The sequence below is a fragment of the Muscardinus avellanarius genome (assembly GCF_963383645.1).
Source record: "Muscardinus avellanarius genome assembly, chromosome: 7".
NCBI lineage: Eukaryota > Metazoa > Chordata > Mammalia > Rodentia > Gliridae > Muscardinus > Muscardinus avellanarius.
Window position 1 is genome coordinate 31,022,060 of NC_137793.1, and position 21,935 is coordinate 31,043,994.

Sequence of the window (21,935 nt, forward strand, 5' to 3'; positions counted from 1 at the left end):
TATCATCCTAACTGCATTCACATAGCCCTGGCTAATTCACTCACCAGAGCACGCCTAGAAGAAGATGGCCAGTATGGAGAGGAGATCTGAGATGTCTAGAATGAAAGGGGTGGGTGGATGGCAGGTCACTGTATCTAAGGGCTTTCAGAAGAAAGAGGGGGGCAAATGCATGGTCCCAGATGGAGGCTGGAGAAGCGATGGAGCTGTGTTCTAGCAAAGGACAGAATTTCTCCGTAATTAAAGTTCCCCCCTGCCAGAAGGGACTGGTTTGGGAGGCTGTGAGCAACTGTCCCTAGAGACATACAAGCAGAGACTGCTCAGCTTTCAGGAAAGCAATGGAAGGTGCTACTCCTATTTTGACAGGGAGGCTGGATCTGAAGATGCCAGAAGCCCCTTTAGAGCACTGGGGCCCTCGACACTCAGGCCTCGGGTCTTGCCCAACACTGGCCTCCGTGAGCCTTCACTGGGTCCTCAACCCAACTGCCTCACGTCACATGTGGTGAGGAGGATGGGGAGCGGAGCCATGGCATCACATTCATGCAAACATGAGTGGGAATGAATGGCTAGGTGCAGAGCCACGTCCTCAATCAGAAGCATGATTCCAGGGACTCTGGGTCGTTGTGTATGGGCAGTTTCTCGAGTTCCTGGTGAAGTCCACTGTGCAGAACTGTGTACCTAGGGAAGAAGGAGAGATGAAAAGGCATGAGAATCCACTAACACCATTCACTCTCTACCTTCTTTTAACCTACATGCTTGACATCCTTGGCATGCTTCTGAGGTGATGGAAGAGTGGGCGGGATGGAGCTTCACAGAGAGGGGACGCCAAAGAACTCAGCTAGATTGCTCATGGTAAAGACAAAGAAACTGGATCCTAAAGTGAGTGGCAGAGCTAGAACAAAGACACAGATTTCTTTCCTCCCACTAAGGTATGGGACTCCTGCACTACTCCTCAGGATGCGCTTGGGTACCACCTTAAGCTGTACCTGAATGAGCCAAGTCCCCTCTACTAGCCCTAGCCTTGTATTCAGGAATATCAGTGTGCTGATTCAGATAAATAAACCCTGCAGGGCCTGACTTGCAACGTAATTGTATTTGTTACTTTGATTCTTTCTGTGCCTTTTTAACAGTAAATCAATTAGACAGATCAAACAGCAAGCTAATGGTAAGCATCACAGGGAAATGTAGGACTTGACAGTGTTTATTATTTTTCTGTAGTGCCACACAGTTGCATTCGATATGTTAATTGCCTTTAAGATAAGGTATTATTTTCCTTTTACAACTGGACTTGCTTAAAGAAACACAAGAAGTATGTGAGTACATGTCAAATCAAATCTACTCTTTCTGACACCAATACCAGTATGCTTAACTGATTCTCACACAGCCATGGCCCACACATAAGTCTAGAAGAGGGGTCTAGATTAGTCTAGAACACAGGGTGCTTCTTGTCTGCCAGGGGCCATGTGGGAGGCATTTCTGGTGGTCACTGAGTGGATGGTGCTACTGGTACCTATAGGATAGAGAAGAGGGATGCTGCTAAACATTATACAATACGTGCATAGTCTCCCACAACAAAGAAATACGGCCCCAAATCTCAATAGTACTTAGATCAAGAACCGCTAATCTAAAATCAGTAGTGCTCTTAGCTGAGTCGGAGTTGTTAGCTGAGGAGCACAGACATGCCAAAGGGTGTGAGTCTAAGCTCCCCTGGGACTGTCCTCAGTAGCTGGGGCTGAGGCAGAGGTGAGCCAAGGGAATGAGACATAAGGGAACAAAAGTACCTGCTACTGCTAGTCAGAGGGATGGGTGTCAGGGAAAGGCAAAACAGGAAAGCAGAAAGGGTCAGATGGTGATCCCAGTGAGAGGCATCAGACACTAGGGGAGTCAGCACTGCAGCTATCGAGTCCTACACGCTCCCCTCAGAACCACCCTTCTATCCTGGGTATTTGCATTCTGAAAATCCCACGTCTGCTTGGTTGGCTGGCTTCTTGTCAAACCCTTCACATGGGGGCTGGAGGAGGAAAAGGGCTCTTCCCTGAGGGCTCCTGCCTGCTGGTTGATCCCACAGAGGCTCAGCATTCTTGGCACAGCTGCTGAGCTGGTGCAGGTGTAACCAGCTGTTTAGTCCCTCAGAGACACCAGCTGGTTGGTGCCTCCTCCTCAGGGCTCCAAGATTCTACTCAGTGGGCTCTCTGCTCTAAGCTTCTAAGTTGTGATGATTGTTCCTTTTACCCCCTCAGCCCTGGAGCAGGTAGCTGCTTCCTGCATTTGGTACCTCCATAGTACTTTTGAGTGTCGTTTTCTTGCCCTTTCAGTAGTTAACAACTATGTGATTAGTTGACACCCTTTTATGCTAAAATATTGTTTAAATATCTGGTGGTGTGGTTAATCTTTGTTTCTGTTTTTATTAATTTTTATTTTTATTTTTTAATTTTTTCAGTTTTTATTGGTGCATTATATTTATACATCATATTGGGATAAAAAACTTGTGTGTACATACCTGTACACATCATTGATTTAACCCCTACCCAATTCCCACCCCATTCCCTCCCCATCCATCCTTCCCTTGCTTGGCTTAGTGGTTGACTTCGATATGTTTAAGTACATTGTGTAATTGTGTGTGTGTGTGTGTGTGTGTGTGTGTGTGTGTGTGTGTGTTTGTGTGTTTTCTTTTTGGTCTTGAGGATTGAACCTAAGGGCATTCTACCTCTGAGCTAAAATCCCAGCCCTATTTTTGTTGTTGTTAATTTTGAAAGAAGGTCTTACTAAGTTGCTAAGGATGGCCTCTAACCTCTAATTCTCCAGTCTCAGCCTCCTAAGTTAGGGTCACAGGGATGCACACCACATCAACTCAGTGTGAAGCTGGCTAGAGTGGTTTCTTTCTGTCTCCGATCTGAGCCCTGTGCTATGTGGTGAGGGATGGTACATGTGCAAATCTGGAAGCCAGACATTCCAGGAAGGGAACAGCAAATGCAGAGGCTCTGTGTCTAGATCCTGCCTAGCATTTCTCCAGAACAGCAAGGATGGGGCCAGAGGCAGAAGAAGGAGGAGGATGAAGAGGAGGAGTAGAAGAAGTTGGGGTCAGCAAGGTAGCCAGGCCAGCGCAAAGGTGGGGGGGTGTCTTTGCAACTCCCTCTAAGGCTTTGGCTTTTAGTACATGTGAGTAGTCTGAGTCCAAATGACCTACAGTAGACTCCTGGCTGCTTGATTGAGAGTGGAGTTGTGCATTGCTTAGTACCAGAGATGTATCCCGAGAAATGCATCATTAGGTGATGTTGCCATTACGTGACCATCAAAGAGCATACCTGCACAAACCTAGATAGTACATCTTATAATTCACACCCAGTTTCTATGGCCAGCCATTGCTTCTAGGCTGCAAACCTGTATGGTACATACTTAATACAGTTGTCAGTTATAACACAATGGTAAGTGTTACAGTTTGGGGGTGAGGGTTACAGGTTAGGGGAACTGTCCCCAGGGACCTTTGTTAGACCCCTGGGAATAATTTCCCAAAAAAAACAACACAAAGAAAACCACAAAAACAGCAGGTTCTTGTCCTGAACTAAGGATAAATATGCAATAGCCCTGACTCTTGCTGAAGATTTAAAGAAGTTTATTTAAAAAATAGAAATACAGAACACAGTTACAGCCTCATGTTACCCAGAGGTAACATGAGGGGGTGCTTTGAACAAAATCACTGAAGAACAAAACATGGAACAGACTTTTTATACACATGACCTCCATGTTATTTCACGTAATTCTGACGACGTAGTAAAAGTCCCTGTAAGGTTCCTCCTTACTTTCCCGCCAAGGTGTCTTCTTTCAGGAAGGTCGACCCCCTCCTTCCATCCTAGCTAGATTATCCAATTATGTAAACCTGTCTTTAGAATGAGGATGAGGAAGTCCTAGTTCCCCTCTCCTATAGACTTGCTAATTACCTTTAGCTAGATTAATTTACATTGGAATAGTTGCCTGCTTCTAGGCAGAAACCAAGCCTTTCACAGATCTGCCCCTCACCCAATTTTTGAAATATATTAATAATCAGAACGTTCTCAAGTCTTCCTAGGCCATTCCCAATACTGGTACAGTAAGGACAACATCCCTAGGTGATGGGAACTTTTCGTCTCTATTATAATCATGAGGGTGGGGAGGGGTACAGAGGATTACAGGGAATCCTACCTCTGAGCTACACTTCCAGCCCTTTTTTAAATTTTTTAATTTGAAACAGGGTCTCACTAGGTTGCTTAGAGGATCCCTACATTGCTGAGGCTGTTCTCAAACCCGTGATTCTCCTGTCTCAGCCTCCCAAGTACTGGGAGTACAGGCGTGCACCACCATGCTCAGCTTTATTCTAATTTTATGGAACCACCACCATCATACACATGTTCTGTCACTAATAAAAATGTCATTTTGTTGTGCATAGATTTAGATGAAATTGAAGTGAGTCAACAAAACCAATTAGGAATTTACATCAGTAGCCTGGTGAGAGAAGACAGAACATTGGTCCAGGTGGTAGCTGTAAAGGTGATGAGAAGCGGTCAACTCTGGATATATACACATAACCCTCAGCAGTGTTGCCGTTAATTCCACCAGTAGGTTTAGCCTCTCACTTTTCTTGGACTGTCTGTCATGTATGATCTGTGTTTCTCTTGCCTTGTCTCACCAAGGAGAGGACTGCACTATGCAGGGGCACTCCTTGCCAGGGTCCTGCAGCTGCAGGCTCATGGTATTTGGAAAGTCTTTTAGTTTCTCGACACCTTTCCTTCCTCCTCTGTAACTGAGGGTAATGATACCTATCCCACAGTACTCCTGTACGAATTTAATAGCATAATGTAGGGGAAATCTAAAGAGAGGGTGTGGCACACAGGAGAAGCTCAATGGAGTAAAGCTAAAATTATTCTATGCTTTCTCTGCACTACGTCCTTTAGTTAAGAATATGGAATAATGATGGCAATACATACACATCTCTTAACTAATTAAAATTGTTTTTCTTCTTTATTTCCTTTTGGTAAGACTGACAAGGTTTCATGACATAGAAGTTTCCCTTCGTTTGAGTTTCCTTCCTCCTTGATCAGAATTACAAGCTCTCGTTGTCAAATACACATGTTAGAGAAGCAACCACTGATGTTTCCATCTGTGGAGTCCTTTTATGGTCACAGTATCTGCAAGACAAGCCAGGCAGGTGGAAAGACCAGTGTTAGAGGAGGAAAAAAGTGTGCTGAGTGAGGATCCTGAGCGTCACGGCTAGTGGCAGGGCCTGGTCAGACTCCCATTCCTTGCTCCTGCCCCTGAGCAGCATGCTTGATGACTTAAATATGGGGCTTCAAAAAGGGGCACAAAGACAAACACCCTTGCAAAATGGGGCTGTACTCTGGTCTCTGAGGCGTAGTGATATCCCTGCAGTAGGTACTTTTATGCAGGAAAACTTGAATGCTGGTCATAAGAAATCACACAGCTCAGTCACAGTATTGATTCCACTGCACAGTATTTCAGGTGCAATTTTTTTTAGTTATTAGGTATATTATTTATTTGTTTTTTACAGCTGTAAGTGGTAGAAACTCTCATTAGATCTATTTTATAGATGAGAAGCTGAGTCTTAGAGGAGTTAAGCAGTTTATCAAGGTTACTGTGTGCATGATGCACATGCTCTAAATTTCAGAACACTTTTCCAGATTCTGCCTTGCTCTGGCTAGGAGATCACTTTCCTGGATGGTCAATGGCACCTCCTCCTCCCCAGAGTTCACACAAAGAGGGCCTCTTGGCTGAGAAGGCAAACCTGTATGTATGATCACCAAGGGAGACGGCTGCCACAGAATTCAGGAAGCCTTTCAGCACTTAACACCTTCCACACATCTTGTCTAAGCATCTGCTTCCTGTGTGCTAAGGAGCCACTTGTCAGAATAACTAGGAGAGAGGTATAGGACTGGAGCGGATACTCCGAATAGAGGTTCTCTTTAACCAGAGGCCAGCTCAAAGGCAGCCACTCTCTGCAGAGTAGGTATGAGCAGATGGGCACATTTTCTACTTGCTATATTTGAGAGGGTCCTCTTACCCATCGATGGGAGGTGACAAACACAGAAAGGAGTGACTGATCTGAGCTTCCTTCGGCAGAAGTCGAGCAGAGGGTAGCATCTCAAATGCAAGGGACTTCCTGGGATTGGCCATTCCCCAAGATGCTTTTTTAGTATACTTTTTATGATACTTTTTAATTACTTTGAGAGTCAATAAATAAACATGAGCAGACTTAGGATCATCTGGATGGCCACCCTCTAAATTCACACTGTCTGGGTTTGGAGCTTCAGTGAATATAGATCCACCTCGATGCAGCAGTGATGGTGGCTGATTTTCCGCAGTGTTTCTCTGAGAAGGGTGCCTGGTACCCCAGCCGTCTATGGACATGTTCATGGGCACCTGCCATCCTCAAGTGAGGAACACTGGAAAAGGCCTGAGGGGAAAAGCTGAACGCTCACTGGGGAGGAAAATATCTAATCACGGAGACTTGGGGAGTATCCAGTCACAGGTGAGGAAACCAAGATTCAGAAAAAGTGATTCCCCTGGAGTCAAAGGAGTAGGTTAGTGTGGAATGGTTAAGAGTGTGTGCTCAGCTGGGTGCAGTGGCACACGCCTGTAATTCCAGTACTTGAGTGGCACAGACAGGAGGGTCGTGGGTTCATGGCCAGCCTCAGCAACTTAGTGAGACTGCTTCAAATAAAAAATAAAATAGAGTTGGGAGTGTAGCCCAGAGGTAGAATTCTCCTGGATTCAATCCCTGGCACCACAGAAATAACTAACTAAATAAATAAAATGGAAAGTATTGGGGTATAGCTCTGTGGAACTCTTAGGTTCAATCCACAGTACTACCAAAAAGAAAAGAAAAGAAAAGAAAAGAGATAAAGAGAGAGAGAGAGAGAGAGAGAGAGAGAGAGAGAGAGAGAGAGAATGAGCTCCTGAAGTAGAATACATAAGTTGTGAATTATCCCAGATGTTCCAGTCAATGTGGGCATGAGATAAGGTATTTAAAATGCTTATTAGAACCAAAACAGCCAAGTAGTAGGCAATAAGCTTCCATTAGTGCCCTTGTCTGATGATGGAGGTAGGATTTGAACCTGGACTTAATTCCTGATTCAGTGCAGAAATCCATTTCTCAGTAATCGATCCAGTGGTTGTTTCACTGTTAATTGATCATGCAGCCGAATAAAAGCCCTTGAGATAGTTTTGTAAAGAAACACCCCCAAACAGAGCCCACCATCTGTTGGACTGGTAAAAAGTCTCCTATTTAGTGCAAGATCTGACTTGGTGGCTGGCAGTCCTGGTGGGAAGCAGACCCCACCTAAGTACCTGGAGGGGTTTCACATCCTGATGAAAAAGCACTGCTGTTTCCCAAGCAACAGTACCACAAGAGACAGCTCTCCCCTTTGCGTTCATTTACTCAAACATGATGGGAGCCGCATTAGGTTTGGTAATTACCCGAGTCTACAATTCATTCACTGAGCAATTAGCATCACTCAGAGTAGCCTGGATGCCTGTTAATTACTAGTGTAACAATAGCCCCCTCTGCTGCCCAGCCCAACGTTATTAGGAAATCATTAGATTTTATTACGCACCACCCCAGCCCTCCCCTGCATGGCAGGGCTCGCTCACACTGGGGGCTCTTGGAAGATGTTTTAATTATTGAAATAAGATCGCTCAGCTTCAAGAGATCCAATCCTCAGGCAAAAATTCACAAAAGCTGGAATTCTAATACCTGGAAATGAAGATTTCAGTGTGTACTTTTTGTTTAGGGAAGAATAAGACTCTTAAGTCCTAGACCCTTATGTATTCAGCCACTTATTGAAAAATATATTTTGAAGCCAGGTGTATGGTGCATACCTGTAATCCCGGAACTTGGGAGCCTGAGACACGAGAATCACAGGTTCTTGGCCAGCCTTCAGCAACTTAGGAAGACCCTCAGCCAATTAGCGAGATCCTATTTCAAAGTAAAAAGATAAAATAGAGCTGGGGTGTAGCACAGAGGTATAATGCCCCTGAGTTTCATCCCTAGTACCACAAAAAATAATGTACTTTTAGCGTGATGTGTGGGTGCACACCTGTAATCCAAATTACTTGGGAGATTGAGAAGAAAAAAATCACAAATTTGAGGCCAATTTGAGCAACTTAGTGAGACCCTACCTCAAAACAAAAGGAGCTGGGGGTAGATCAGTGGTAGGATGCTCCTGGATTTAATTCTCAGTACCATACTCCCTAATTAAAAATAAATTAAAGAAGGGAAGATAAGAAAAAGAAATAAAATGTATTTTGAGTACGTACAATAATCCATGGTTCAGGCACCATGGAATATTGACGGAGCTGCTGTGCTCATGGAGATCACAGTGTGGTGTGAGAGAACCACACTCTGGTGTAAAATTACAGTCATGAGAAGTTTCAGAGTGAGAGGTATTTGGTGGTGATGTGACAGCACGGCACAGAGATGAGAACGCAGGAGATAAGAACTGTAAGGTGCGTAACCTGGCCACAGAGAGGAAGATACGGGCAAAAGGACTGGCGAGAGCCGAGGTCCACAGTGGACGGGGCTGGGGGCAGAACAGAGTGGGCATCAGTCCACGATGAGGTACAGAGTTAGTAGAAGCCACCATGCCGAGGACTGTAGTCCCGAGCGTGGTGGGGAAGCGGGCCAAGGCTGTCCCCAGGCAGAGTGGGCTCCGGAGGTGCAGTTTTGTAGGCTCACTTGAATGTGGTGTGCAGGTTGGACTGGGGTGCAGTGGAAGCCCACGATAAATCCAGAGGTGCATGAGCTTCCTGTTGCTGCTGTAGCCTCTTACCATAAACTTAGTGGCTTATAGCAATAGCAATTTATTGCCCTAAAGTTCTGGAGCTTAGAAGTTCAAAATGGAGCTCATGGAGCTAAAATCAAGGTGTTGGCAGAGCTCTCTTCTTTCTGGACTCTCCATGGAAGGATTCATCCTTTTCACACATTTAGACACTGCCACCCTCCATGACTTAGAGCCTTGTTGCTCCAACCTCGATTCCCTCTCCGGGTCTCCCTCTCTAACTTTGATTCTCCTGCCTCTTACTCATAAGGATGCTTTGATTACCTTGAACCCACCGGATAATCTGGAATAATTTCATTTCAAGAGGTTTAGCTTAATCTATGAGTTCCTTTTGCCTTATAAGGTAACATTTTCACAGATACTAAAGGTAAGGATGGGGATCTCTTTTGGTAGCTATTATTTCATCTACCACAGGGCCACAGGGTGTGTGTGTGTGTGTGTGTGTGTGTGTGTGTGTGTGTTACTGAAGATAGAACCCAGGGGTACTCTATATCTCAGATATTTTTATTTTTACTGTAAGATAGGGTCTCACTAAATTGCCTAGGCTGACCTTCAACTTGTGATCCTTCTGCTTCAGCCTCTTTCAGTAGCTGGGATTACTTGTGTGTGCCACTACCATGCCTGGCTAGATTTTCTATTTTGTAAATCACTGACCTCATTGCCTAAGTTAATGTGTGTGTGTGTGTGTGTGTGTGTGTGTGTGTGTGTGTGTGTGTGCGCGCGCGCGCACGTGCGTGCACACGCGCGCTTATTAGGGATGGAACCCAAAAGCATTCTACCTCTGAGCTATGCCTCTAGTCCAATTTTATTTTAAAATAGGGTCTCAATAAGTTGAAAAGGGCCTCACTAAGTTGTTGAGGTTGGCTGTGAACTTGCAATCCTCATGTTCAGCCTGTAAACTGGGTTTACAGGTGTATGCACTGCACCCATCTTGTCTAAGTTAATTTTAAGGAGGCCTTCTAATGCTTGGCTGCCAAAGTGTTCTAAATGGCACACTACCTGGACATCCAGGTCTTCTAATATTCTGCCACACTCAAATCCTACCTACTCTTTAAGACCCAGCTCAATGTCCACCTCCTTACAGAAGCCTACCTACGAATCCTTCAGCATTTATTTGTGGTAAAAACACAAATTTTATCTGCTAATGTTAGGTGTCTGGTCAGGTATGTTTGGCCTTCCCATACTCCTATAGGGCATGGTCAACATCTTCTCATGTTGTAAGAGGCAACAATCTTCCAGCCCTCTGTCTGAGCCTGCACTCGGTGCTCTTTAAATATTGTATTTAATACTTACATTGCCCGTGATGTCAGAACTAGTAGTAGTTTGTATATTTGCATTCCACAGATGTAAAATCTGAAACTCAGGGAGGTTAGGGCTTGCCAAAGGTCACAGAGCCAGTGATTGGTAGAGCCAGGATGGGAACCCGTGCATGCTAGAATCTAGAGACCTGTATACCACAAGTACTTCCCAATCAATTATTTTTAATAGTTTATATATACAGCTCTTAATATCTTATGCAATTTGAATGATATCACAAAATCCATGAAAATATTTATTGAATGGTTAACTGGATGAAACCATCCTCTAGTATTACCTGGCACTTCAGCTAGTTGCAAAGGACATTGGCAACCATTGTCCTGTTGGTCTTCACTGGAAGCCTATTGGCGCACACTCAGAAAGTCTTGCATTTGTATTGCCTCTATGTTCAATGTCATATCTTTTTGGGTGGGTGCAGGGGGAGGTACAAATCCCTCCAAATATTTCTTCTTTCAGAAATAGACCTGATGTGGAAACTTCTAGACTTTAGTATTCCTCTATGAAAGAGACTGGAAAAATCTTCCCAGCATCCCAAATCATGAGTGGGGCCATTCCCTGTAGCCGAGAAGCTGCGGTGCGTTGTGCATGTTTCTGTGTAGCAGCACTTCATCCAAAGGTCAGTTACTAGTGGACTCCACGCTCCAGAGACTGCACTGAGGTTGCCGTGGCTTTCTCTTCTGTTTTGTTTTTGTCTCTGAGTCACCAGAATTGTCACAAAGATGTGAATTTTTCTTGTTGTCATCTTGAGTTTTTTTTCTCTCAGTACATATTTAAATTTAGTTTGCATATCACTCTAGAAACTCTTCTGCCATGCACAGAGGAATGGAGATGGGAAATTAGAAGGGGATGGGAGATATACCAGGCTTATCATCAATGAACTGATGCAGGAAGTGACAGCTGACATGTAGCAAAGAGCAAAGAGACTTAAGAAAGTCAACAAAAATCTGCACAGAAAAACCAACTGGGGCTTTTCAAGTGTATTTCAGAAAAATTTTCTAGATACTTTAGGAATTATTCTGGACATTTTTTTTTTTTTTGGTAGTAATGGGGTTCCTGGAAACCCTTCTACCTCTGAGCTACACTCCCAGACACATACACACACACACACACACACACACACACACACACACACACACATTATTTGGAAACAGGGTCTCTTAAGTCAGCGCGGCTGGCTTCGAACCTACGTGGTCCTCCAGTCTTCCCCTCCCAAGCACGGGGATTACAAGTGTGCACCACCATGTCTGGCTCCTGACATCTTTTGAGTTCATCACTTTAACAGAATTGTTTCATGGAAATTCAAAATGAGGATTTTGAACAAAGTTGTTTTGAAATTGACTTGATACTATTTGATACTGGGTAAATCCAAATAAGGCCTACAGTTCAGTTAGTAGTATTAGGTGGAGTGGAAGGTCTACAGGTTTTCTGAACTATTTATATTCTCTAGATATATAATTTCTTCCAAATAAAACATTTGTATAAAACTGAAAAAAAGGAATTTTCTAATCTGGATTGTAAGTCACCATTCCATCTAGTTTGTTCAGTTGTTTTTTTTTTTTTCTTTTTTTTTTTTTGCTAACAATAAGCAAAAAGCTGAACAAATTGAAAAAATGGACAACTCTTCTTAGATCTGTTTGAGATGCAAGGTCAGAGGACAAACCACTGAAAAATACAGAGAATCAGAACTCATTGAAGCAGAAACCTTCCTGGGAAACAGTGCTGGGGTAGGAATCCATAAACTGTAAAAGACAAGCTGCTGGACCTCAGAGTAGACAAGTCAGAGAGAGAAAACTCCCAGGGGGACCTGGTAACAGGGACTCCCATACTTTTGTGAGTTTTACCTCCAAGAGTTCAACGAGGTTCTCACAGTAAATAGAGAAAATTCCCCTTGTGCCTCTGGCCAGAAGAGGGGGGAAGCAACTATTTTGAAATACTACAGAATATTCTGTTCTTTGTAAGAATATTTGCCTTCAGGAAAATCTACTCCATAGAACCTAATACTGGATCTTCCTCAGAGCTCCACTGAGGTAGGGAGGGGAAATGCACGACCCCAGCCCCTCAAGCCATTTTATTCCACCAGAGGTGCCTGTGTGGCGGTGGTGGGGCATAGGAGGAGCCTGAGAAGTCCTGATGAAGGGCACTTGCTAGAGGCACAGACTTGAGATCTGCTCGCAGCACTGTAGAACACTTCCACTCCCCTAGCGCCTCAGCACCACATCACTAAAGGCAGGCCTTTGGTCTAGCTCATCGTTTTGTTAGCAGATAAAATAATTACAAGGTGCCGTGCGTGGTGGCGCACGCTTGTAATCCCCGCGCTTGGGAGGCAGAGACAGGAGGATCGCGCAGGTTCGAAGCCAGCCGTGTGCGCTGGCTTAGGAGACCCTGTTTCCAAATAAAAATGTAAAAATAGGTCTGGGAGTGTAGCCCGGAGGTAGAAGGGCTTCCAGGAACCCCAGTACCACAATAATAATAATAATAATAATAATAATAATAATAATAATAATTACAAGGTGTGCTAGATGGTAGAAAACACAGATGAAAAAGCCTGGTCAAGCATCAGAACCAGGTTCAGAGGTGGAAGGGATATTCGAATTATCAGACTGGGAATTTAAACCAGCTATGAGTACCATGCTAAGGGCTCTCGTGGATAAAGTAGACAACAAAAAGACAGAAAAGCAATGTAAGCATAGAAGTGGAAATTCTAAGAGAACCAAATAGAAATTATAGAGATGAAAAACAGTATAACAGAAATGAATGAAGTCCTTGATGGATTTATTAGTAGACTGGGTACAACTAAGGAAAGAGTCTGGAGTTAAGAATAACCTCATAGAAATTTTAAATAAAGGCAAAAAATATAAAAGACTAAAAAAAAAATAATAGAGCATCCAATGACTATGCAATAACTAACTACAAAGAGTTTATTCATTTATTTTTGGTGGTACTGAAGGTGGAAACCAGGGGCCTTCTACCTCTGGGCTACACTCCCAGTCCTATTTTTTATTTTATTTGGAAACAGGGTCTCACCAAGTTTCAGAGAGCCTCATTAAATAGCTGAGGCTGGTTTTGAACCTGTGTGATCCTCCTGTCTCAGCCTCCCAAGCGCAGGGATTACAAGCGCGCGCCACCACGCCTGGCTACAAAGTGTTTAAATGCATAACAGACTACCAGGAGAAAAAAATAAATAATAAAAAATGAGAGAATATTTAAAACAATAATAATAAAAATTTATCCTAAACTGATATTATACACCAAGCCACAGGCCCAGGAATCTGAGAGAATAATAAACAGGATAAATGCCAATAAAATTACACCTAAGCATATAGTATTCAATTAAGAAAATCAATGATAAAGAAAAAATTCTGAAAGAATCCAGTGGAAAAAAACACCTCTGAATATAGAGAAGCAAAGATAAGAATTACATACGATTTTTGAAAAATGATGCAAGCAAGAAGAGAGTGGATTGGAATACCTAATGTATTGGGAGAAGAAAAAGACTCACCGATCTGGAATTCTGACCCTGTGAAATTATACTCCATAAATGAAGAAGAAATAAAGACTTTGTCAGATAAAACATGAGAGTATCTGCTGCCAGTATATCTATCTTGCAAGAAATGTTAATAAAATTTTTTTCTAGAGACAGAGAAAATAATACAGACCCGAATCTCAGATCTACTCAGAGAAAGGACAGTATCAGAGAAAAAAAAAAAAGGTTAAAGTAAAACAAAAACTTTTATTTTTCAATTTATTTAACAGATAAGAGTTTGTTCGAAATAACAGCAACAATGTGGTATATTCTATGTTTGTATATATGTATGGCTATGTATAAATTAGATGGCAGTTATTATACAAGGATAGGAGAGACGAATTGGGAATCTTTTGTGGTTATAAGGTACTCATGCTACCCATGAAGCAGAGAAGTATTATTTGAAAGTAGAATTGGATTAGTTTTAAATGTGTACTGAAACCTCTAAGGTAACCATTAAAAATCTGGTACTAGAAAGTAGAGAAAATTAAGTGGTATAAAATACTCAATATTTGGGAGGCTGAGACAGGATTGCAGGTTTGAGACCAGCAAGTAGTAACTTAGCGAGACTTTGTTTCATAACAGAAAATGAAAATAAAAAAGCTGGGGTTGTAGCTCAATGGTAGACGCCCTCCTGGGTTCAGTCCCAAGCACCATTAAAAAAAATATGCTTAACTGTACACACAAAAGGCATGAAAAGTTCTAAAGGCAACAGTAGGAACCAAGGGCAAAAATAGAAACAATAACACATGGCAGATATGAATCCAAATATATTAATAATCACTTTGATTATTATTTTAATACACCAATTAAAAGCAAACACCAGGATGTGTAAAAATAATACCCAACCATATATTCTTTATATGAAATCCACTTTGAATATAAAGGCACGTGTAGATTAGAAGTACAAGAATGGGGAAAGATAAACCATGTTGACACTAATAAAAATTAAGTGGGAATACATTATATGTGGTACATTATATATGTTTGTGGTATGTACCACATACCTTATATATGTGGTACATTATATGTACTAGCCTCATACAGAGCAGACTTCGGTGCAAGGAAACTTATCAAGAATAAAGAAGGATATTACATAATGATAAAGGGACAATACTTGCAAGATGATATAACAATCCTTGACATATGTGTACCTAACAACATGTCATTGAAATACAGGAGGCAGGACCCGGTAGGAGTGCAAGAAGTGGGTTCATGCACTCTTAGAGCTGTAGACTACCATACCCCTCTATCAGAAATAAACAGATCCAGAAGTCAGAGAATTCATTAGTAAGGTCATAGTTGAGCTCGATAGCACTGTTAATTAATAAACTATATATCTCCTTACTACTTCACCTAGCCACAACATAATAGACATTCTTCAGCTCCTGTGAACCATGCACTATGATAAACCACATCTTACATAAGCGAGTAAGTGCATAGGGTAATGGAGAATGTCATGCTAAATGAGATAGGCAGTCACGGAAAGGGAAGAGTCATATGTTTTCACTCATATGTGCAAGCTAAAGAGAAACCGGGAAACAGGACTTCAAATAAATGAGAGGAGGCACTAGTGAAGTGGGGAGGAGGATCTGGGGAGAGAGATAGGTAGGAGAAAGAGGAGATCTGGTGATGAAAACATTTAAATAATCCCTTATTCATACATGAAGTTATCTGTATCAATGTAAATATTATCTATGGGATGGAGGAACTAGGAGGTACCCAGAGGGGAATGCACAATAAATACTGTGTGCGTGTCTGTTTCTATCACTCTGAGCCTCACTATAATGTATAATTACAATGCACCAATAAATACATACTTGTAATAAATTATTATGAACTATTGTCGAAAATATATGAAAATTTGTATTGAATTCTTTTTTTTTTTCTAGTCTGGGGATAGAACCCAGGAGCATTCAACCTCTGAGCTACACCCTGCCCTATTTTTTTATTCTTTCTTTATTTTTTATTTATTTTTTTTTTTGCAGGTCTGGGGATGGAACCCAGGGGCATTTGACCTCCGAGCTACACCCCCTGCCCTATTTTTTATTCTTTATTTTGAAACCGGGTCTCACTGAGTTGCAGAGGGCCTCACTAAGTAGCTGAGGCTGTCCGTGAACCGCAATCCTCCAGATCTCAGCCTCCCGAATGCTGGGATTACAAGCATGCATCACCACGCCCGGCTTTATTCTTTATTTTGAAGCAGGGTCTCACTAAGTTGTAGAGGACCTCACTAAGTAGCTGAGGCTGTCTGCGAACTGCAATCCTCTGGTCTCAGGCTCCCAAATGCTGGGATTACAAGCGTGTGCCACCATGTCCAGCTGTACTGAATTTTTAAATAAACATGCAAAGCATGATTGAAATAAAAACAACCATAGAGCACGTGGGTGTGTGTCTTCCCTCCATGTCCCTCCTCTGACCTCAAGCTGCTCACCTGTTTTTCTTGGCTTGTTTCCCAGGAATTGGGACACTCATTGTCTTCTTTCATGTAGTATTATGCTTACTGAACTTCAGGAGGCCAACATACCAGGAAAAATTGGCTTAAGGGGATATTTGGTCCCTGGCCCAACTGCCAAAAGACTTATCCTAGTGGCCGGAAGGTCTGGTGCCAGGCTGGGGGTGATTGGCCCAGCCCACTCCTGGGAAGGCCCAGTACCGGGCTGGGGGTGGGCATCCCTACCTGCTCCCCAGAAGGCCCAGAGCCGGGCTGGGGGCGGGCAGCCTGGCACACTCCTGGGAAGGCCCGGTGCCAGGTGGGAGGCCGAGCCGCATGTATGGAGGAACTCAGCACTGCTGTGCTGCACCTGGCCATGATGCACTTAGAACAGCTGATCCTGCTCTGCACGGTGAGGCTGTGGGACTCCGCTCTTGGAAGGGAGAAAAAATTCATTGCTACCAAGTGCCATACCCCACAACCTCTTCAAAACACACATACTGTCTTCTCTTACTCAAAAAAAAGAAATAAATAAATAAAAGAAGAGAAAAAGAGAAAGAAGAAAGGAAAGAATAATGGAGAGGGGTCAAGATGGCCACGGCCGCAGCCAGGATTCTGGAGATGCAGACAAAACATATCCAAATGACCTAGAACTTTTGGAAAAATTCCCTGTGAAAGAGGACTGCTTCTTCCTTACATGCTTAAGAATCCTGGACATCATCTGTAAGGAGGGAGCACAGTGGAGACCTAGGAGGAAGGCTGTGTTGGCAGCGGCAGCTGTAGTGGTGTTAGAGGCTTGTATTTGGGAGAGGCAGAGATCTGATCCAACCCACCCTGATCTTCTGAAGGAATTTCCCCAAAGGTGGAATGCTACCATCATGCATGCTCAGGAATACTGGACAACATGCAGTGTGGGAAAAGAGTTTGGGAAAGAATTGAGATGGTGGAGGCAGCGGCAATGGCAGTAGCCAGTACTTAGGAGAGGCAGAGATCTGCCGCAAACACCTGGACTTTTGAAGAAATAACCCCAGAGGCAGAACACTACCATCGCGTACACTCAGGAACTTGGGGCAACATAATGTGTGAAGAGGGTGCTCAGATTGAAGCCTGCCAAGGGGTAAGGCTGGTGCTGGAAACAGCGAGGCCAGGATCGGAGCCTGTTATGAGGCAAGGCCAGTGCAGGGGCCTCCAAGGCTGGTATCGGAGCCTGCTGAGGGGTTAGGCCGGTGCCGGGGCCAGAGAGGCTGGGATTGGGGCTTACCGTGAGGCAAGGCCAGAGCTGGGGCCTCCGAGGCTGGGATCGGAGCCTAGTGAAGGGTGAGGCTGGTGCCAGGGCCAGTCTGATCGGGATTGGGGTCCACCGTGAAGCAAGGCTGGTGCTGGGACCTCCGAGGCTGGGATCGGAGCCTGCCGAGGGGTGAGGCTGGTGCTGGGGCCTCTGAGGTTGGGATCGGAGCATGCCGAGGGGTAAGCCCTGTCCTGTGCCGGGACCAGCGAGACCAGGATCAGAGCTTACCATGAGGCAAGACCGGTGCTGGGGCCTCTGAGGCTGAGATTGGAGCCTGCCGAGGGGTCAGGCCAGTGCCAGAGCCAGTGAGGCCAGGATCGGAACCCGCCATGAGCCAAGGCCAGTGCTGGGGCCTCTGAAGCCAGGATTGGAGCCTGCCAACGGGTTAGGCTGGTGCTGGGGCCAGTGAGGCTGGGATCGGAGCCCACCATGAGGCAAGGCCAGTGTTGGGGCCTCCGAGGCCGGGGTCGGAGACTGCTGAGGGGTGAGGCCAGTGTCGGGGCCAGCGAGGCCGGGATCGGGGTCTGCCATGAGGCAAGGCTGGTGCTGGAGCCAGCGAGACCGGGATCAGAGTCTGCCGGGTGGCCAGGCCAGTGCCAGGGCTGTCAAGAGTGGGATCAGAACTTGCAATGCAGCATACACAGAGAAATATCACAGAAAATAAAAAACCAGATGCTTTCCCTAATATGAAAAACTAGGAAGAAATGGGTAATAGGAGGAGATCTAGTTGAAGAAAGGGCTCTATAGAGGAGCAATTAAGGTGACTAATCAGAGGTGATGGGATGGGGGAGGATGGAATCTCTTTAAAACTCATGATGTACATAAACAAATGTATCAAAGTTAATCACCAATCAAGCATAAGATCGAGGGGGGGTTGAGGGAATGGGATGGGGATTGGATAAAGGCTAATTGGATGATATGTGTTTATATATCCTCACAAGTCTTGTATTCCATTGTGATGTATGACTACAATGCACCAATAAAAATACATGCATATTAAAAAAAAGACTTATCCTAGTGAATCCACACAAAGTTCATGCAGACCTCCCACCCCCAATAAAAGAGACATATCAAGGTATCTCTTTGAAATCTCAGCCATGAAGTAGATGCACTGTTCAGGGTTATCTTTCCAGCCAGAGAGGCTGCTGAGGGAAGTCCTCAGCTCTCTCATTCTGCTCTGGATGCTGCAGTGCCCCCTGGTTTGGTGCTCTTTGTCATTTTTTTGGTTATTATTATTATTATTATTATTACTCTATGCTTTTAATTGATGTTGGGATTTTTGGGTGTGTGTGTGTGTGTGTGTGTTACTAGAGATTGAACTCAGGGGCATTCTACCTCTGAGCTATGCCCTCAGCCCTATTTTTTATTCTTTATTGTGAAACAGGGTTTTATGAAGTTGTGGAGGGCCTCACTATGTAGCTGAGTCTGGCATCGAACCTGTAATCATCCTATCTCAGCTTTCCAAGTACTAGGATTACAAGTGTGCTCCACCACACCTGGATTAATCAATATTGTTAACACTATCTCCAGTGTAGGAAAATTTTCGTAGATGTGTTCCTTTAATATTACTCATTTAGAATACTGATTTTATAATTCATATATATATATATGCATATATTACTGATTTCATATATTGAGATTTTCTTGCATTTTGATTATTTTCTCATATTAAACCATCCTGTACTTTTGTTTGTGTGAGAGTGGCTTCATTTTTGTTCACAGGTCAGAGGCAACTTAACAAAACAACTTAATAAATTTAAAATAATAGAGATTATATAATGGTTTCTCTCAGACTAAAGTGGAATTAAAGTAGAAATCAGTAATAGAAAGATAGCTAAAACCACCCCCCAAAACTTAGAGATTGAAAACCTTAAATAACTCATAGATCAAAGAAGAAATCTCAAGAGAAATTTAAAAAATATTCTGTACCAAATGAAAATAGCAACACCATTTATTAAAATTCATGGGACACAGTGGAAGCAATGTTTGGAGGGACATTAAGAGCATTGAAAGCATACTTAGAAAATAACAGAGCTCTAAAATCAATAATCCAAGGTTCTACTTCAGGAATAAGAGGAGGGGAAAAATCTAAAGTAAGTATAGCAAGATAAACATTAGAACAGAACTCAATGTAATTGAGAATAAGAAATCAATAGAAAAGATCCATGGGACCAAAAAGTAGCTCTCTGACAAGGTCAATAAGATGGATAAGCTTGTAGCTAGTCTAAGAAAACAAGAATGAGGACACAAATTACTAATATCAGAAATGAGATTGCTACAGATCCCATGGGCATTAAAAGTATGATCAAAGAAAGAACTCTATGCCCACAAATTGGGTAACCTAGATTAAAATGGACATAATCAGCTGGGCGTGGTGGCGCACGCTTATAATCCCCGCGCTTGGGAGGCGGAGACAGGAGGATCGCGCAGGTTCCAAGCCAGCTGTGCTGACTTAAGAGACCCTGTTTCAAAAATATACAAAATAGGTCTGGGAGTGTAGCCTGCAGGTAGGAGGGCTTCCAGGAACCCCAGTACCACCACCACCACAAAAAAAAAATGAATATAATCTATCAAAATTTACAAAGGAAGAAGAAACCTAATAGGCCAATATTTACTAAAGCAATTGAATCCTTATTTAATAGCCTTCAGAAATATAAAGCATCAGGCTCAGATGTGTTCAAAGGTGAATTCTACCAAACACTGAAGGAAGAAATTATATCAATTCTTTACGACATCATGGAAGTAGAGGGAAAGTGTCTTAACCCATTCTATGAGGTCAGAATTACCCCAATACTAAAGGCAAATAACAACAATACAAAAAGAAAACTGTAAAGCTGGGCGTGGTGGTGCACATGTGTAATCCCAGCATTTGGGAGACTGAGACAGGAGGATCGTGGTTCACAGATGGCCTTGGCTACATAGTGAGGTCCTTTGCAAATCAGTGAGACCTTGTTTCAAAATAAAAAATAGGGCTGGGGTGTAGCTTGGAGGTAGAATGCCCCTGGAGATATCACAAGAAAAAAAAACCTGTAAACCAATATCATTGTCTTAGTCAATTTTTTATTATCATAACAAGATAATTGAGGACAGGTAACTTATAAGGAAAAAAAATGAGTTGGATCATGGTTCTGGTGGCTAGAAAGTACAGGCAGCATTTCACTGGTGTCTGAGGGCCTTCTGGTTGCATCACAATATAGTAAGTGGTATATATGGAATAGCTCACATGGTAAGAGAAGCAGAACTGAACCAATATATAGTAGTCCATTCTCTCAGGAATTAAACTGGTCCCAAGATCTATCCCACTAACACAAGAGGGTGATGCCCCACCTAATCACCATCGGTTAGGCTCCTCTTCTCTTCATCAGTAAATTTCCATTAGGCCCCACCTCCATCAGGACCTCTCTATATCATTGCACCGGGGACCACACCTCTAACACATGAGCCTCTAGAGGAAAATCCACATCCAAGCCCTAGTGATCACTTATGAACACAGGTGCAATAATTCTTAACAGCATATTTGCAAATCATCTCTTACAATATATAAAAAGAATTATACACCACCAGATGATTGGTATACTGCTATCTCAGGTATTCAAAGCAAATTCAATATTTTTAAAAAATCAATTATTAATAAAACTAAAAATTAATAGACTAAAAAAAGAAAAAAAACAGCAAAATAATATTAGGAGATATATGAAAAATTTGACAAAAGACATCACCCATTTATCACTTAAAATTCCCTCCAAAATAGTTATAGAGGACTTCTTCAACTTAACAAGCAATATCTATAAGCTGGGCATGGTAGCACATGTGTGTAATATCAGGACTTGGGAGTCTTAGACAGGAGGACAGCAGGTTCAAGGCCACCCTTAGCAACTTAGTAGGACCCTGTTTCAAAATAAAAAATAAAAAAGAGCTAGAGGTGTAGCTCAGAGGTAGAATGCCCTTGGGTTAAAATTCTAGTACCAAAACAAAAGGAAAAATAAACATGAAAGGGTCTACTATTTATAACCAAGGAGAGAAAAAAAAAAGGTCAATTGGGGCCCAGAGGATAATCCAGATAAGGGAACCTCAGGGGCCACTTTCACACTGGGTGAATCCATCAGAGTGCCCATCTCCTGTGAGACTTGGGGAGGTTATGCTTCTATATCAAGGAAGAAGTCAAAAGAATCATTAAGAGGTTAAAAAATAGGAAATAAAACCAGGTGTGGTGGTGCACGCTTGTAATCCCAGCATTTGGGAGGCTGAGACAGGAAGATCACGGTTCGAGGACAGCCTCAGCTACTTAGTGAGGCCCTTTGCAACTCAGTGAGACCCTGTTTCAAAATAAAGAATAAAAAATAGGGCTGGGGGTGTAGCTTGGAGGTAGAATGCCCCGGGGTTCTGTCCCCAGTAACACACACACACAAAAAGGAAATAAAATAAACCTCACAAACCATATGAATTCTTTAGCCTTTAAGTCAACTGCAATTAAGGTCCAGAAGGAACCCCAGGCTCCACAGGTCTCTGCCACCAACTGCCATATTTCCAGGTGTGCCCCCAGCCTCG

At 43.2% G+C, this 21,935-nt stretch overlaps 1 protein-coding gene across 1 annotated transcript in view; it reads right to left on the bottom strand.

The window, feature by feature from the left end:
* Window positions 1–587: 587 nt before the first annotated feature.
* HTR4 (5-hydroxytryptamine receptor 4) overlaps window positions 588–21,935 on the bottom strand; it is a gene marked incomplete at both ends in the record, with an annotated part of 170,308 nt that continues 148,960 nt past the window's right edge. The window contains one exon of the mRNA XM_080698408.1: window positions 588–675. Coding sequence (XP_080554534.1) covers window positions 588–675 — 88 coding nt within the window. The remainder of the gene's footprint in view (window positions 676–21,935) is intronic.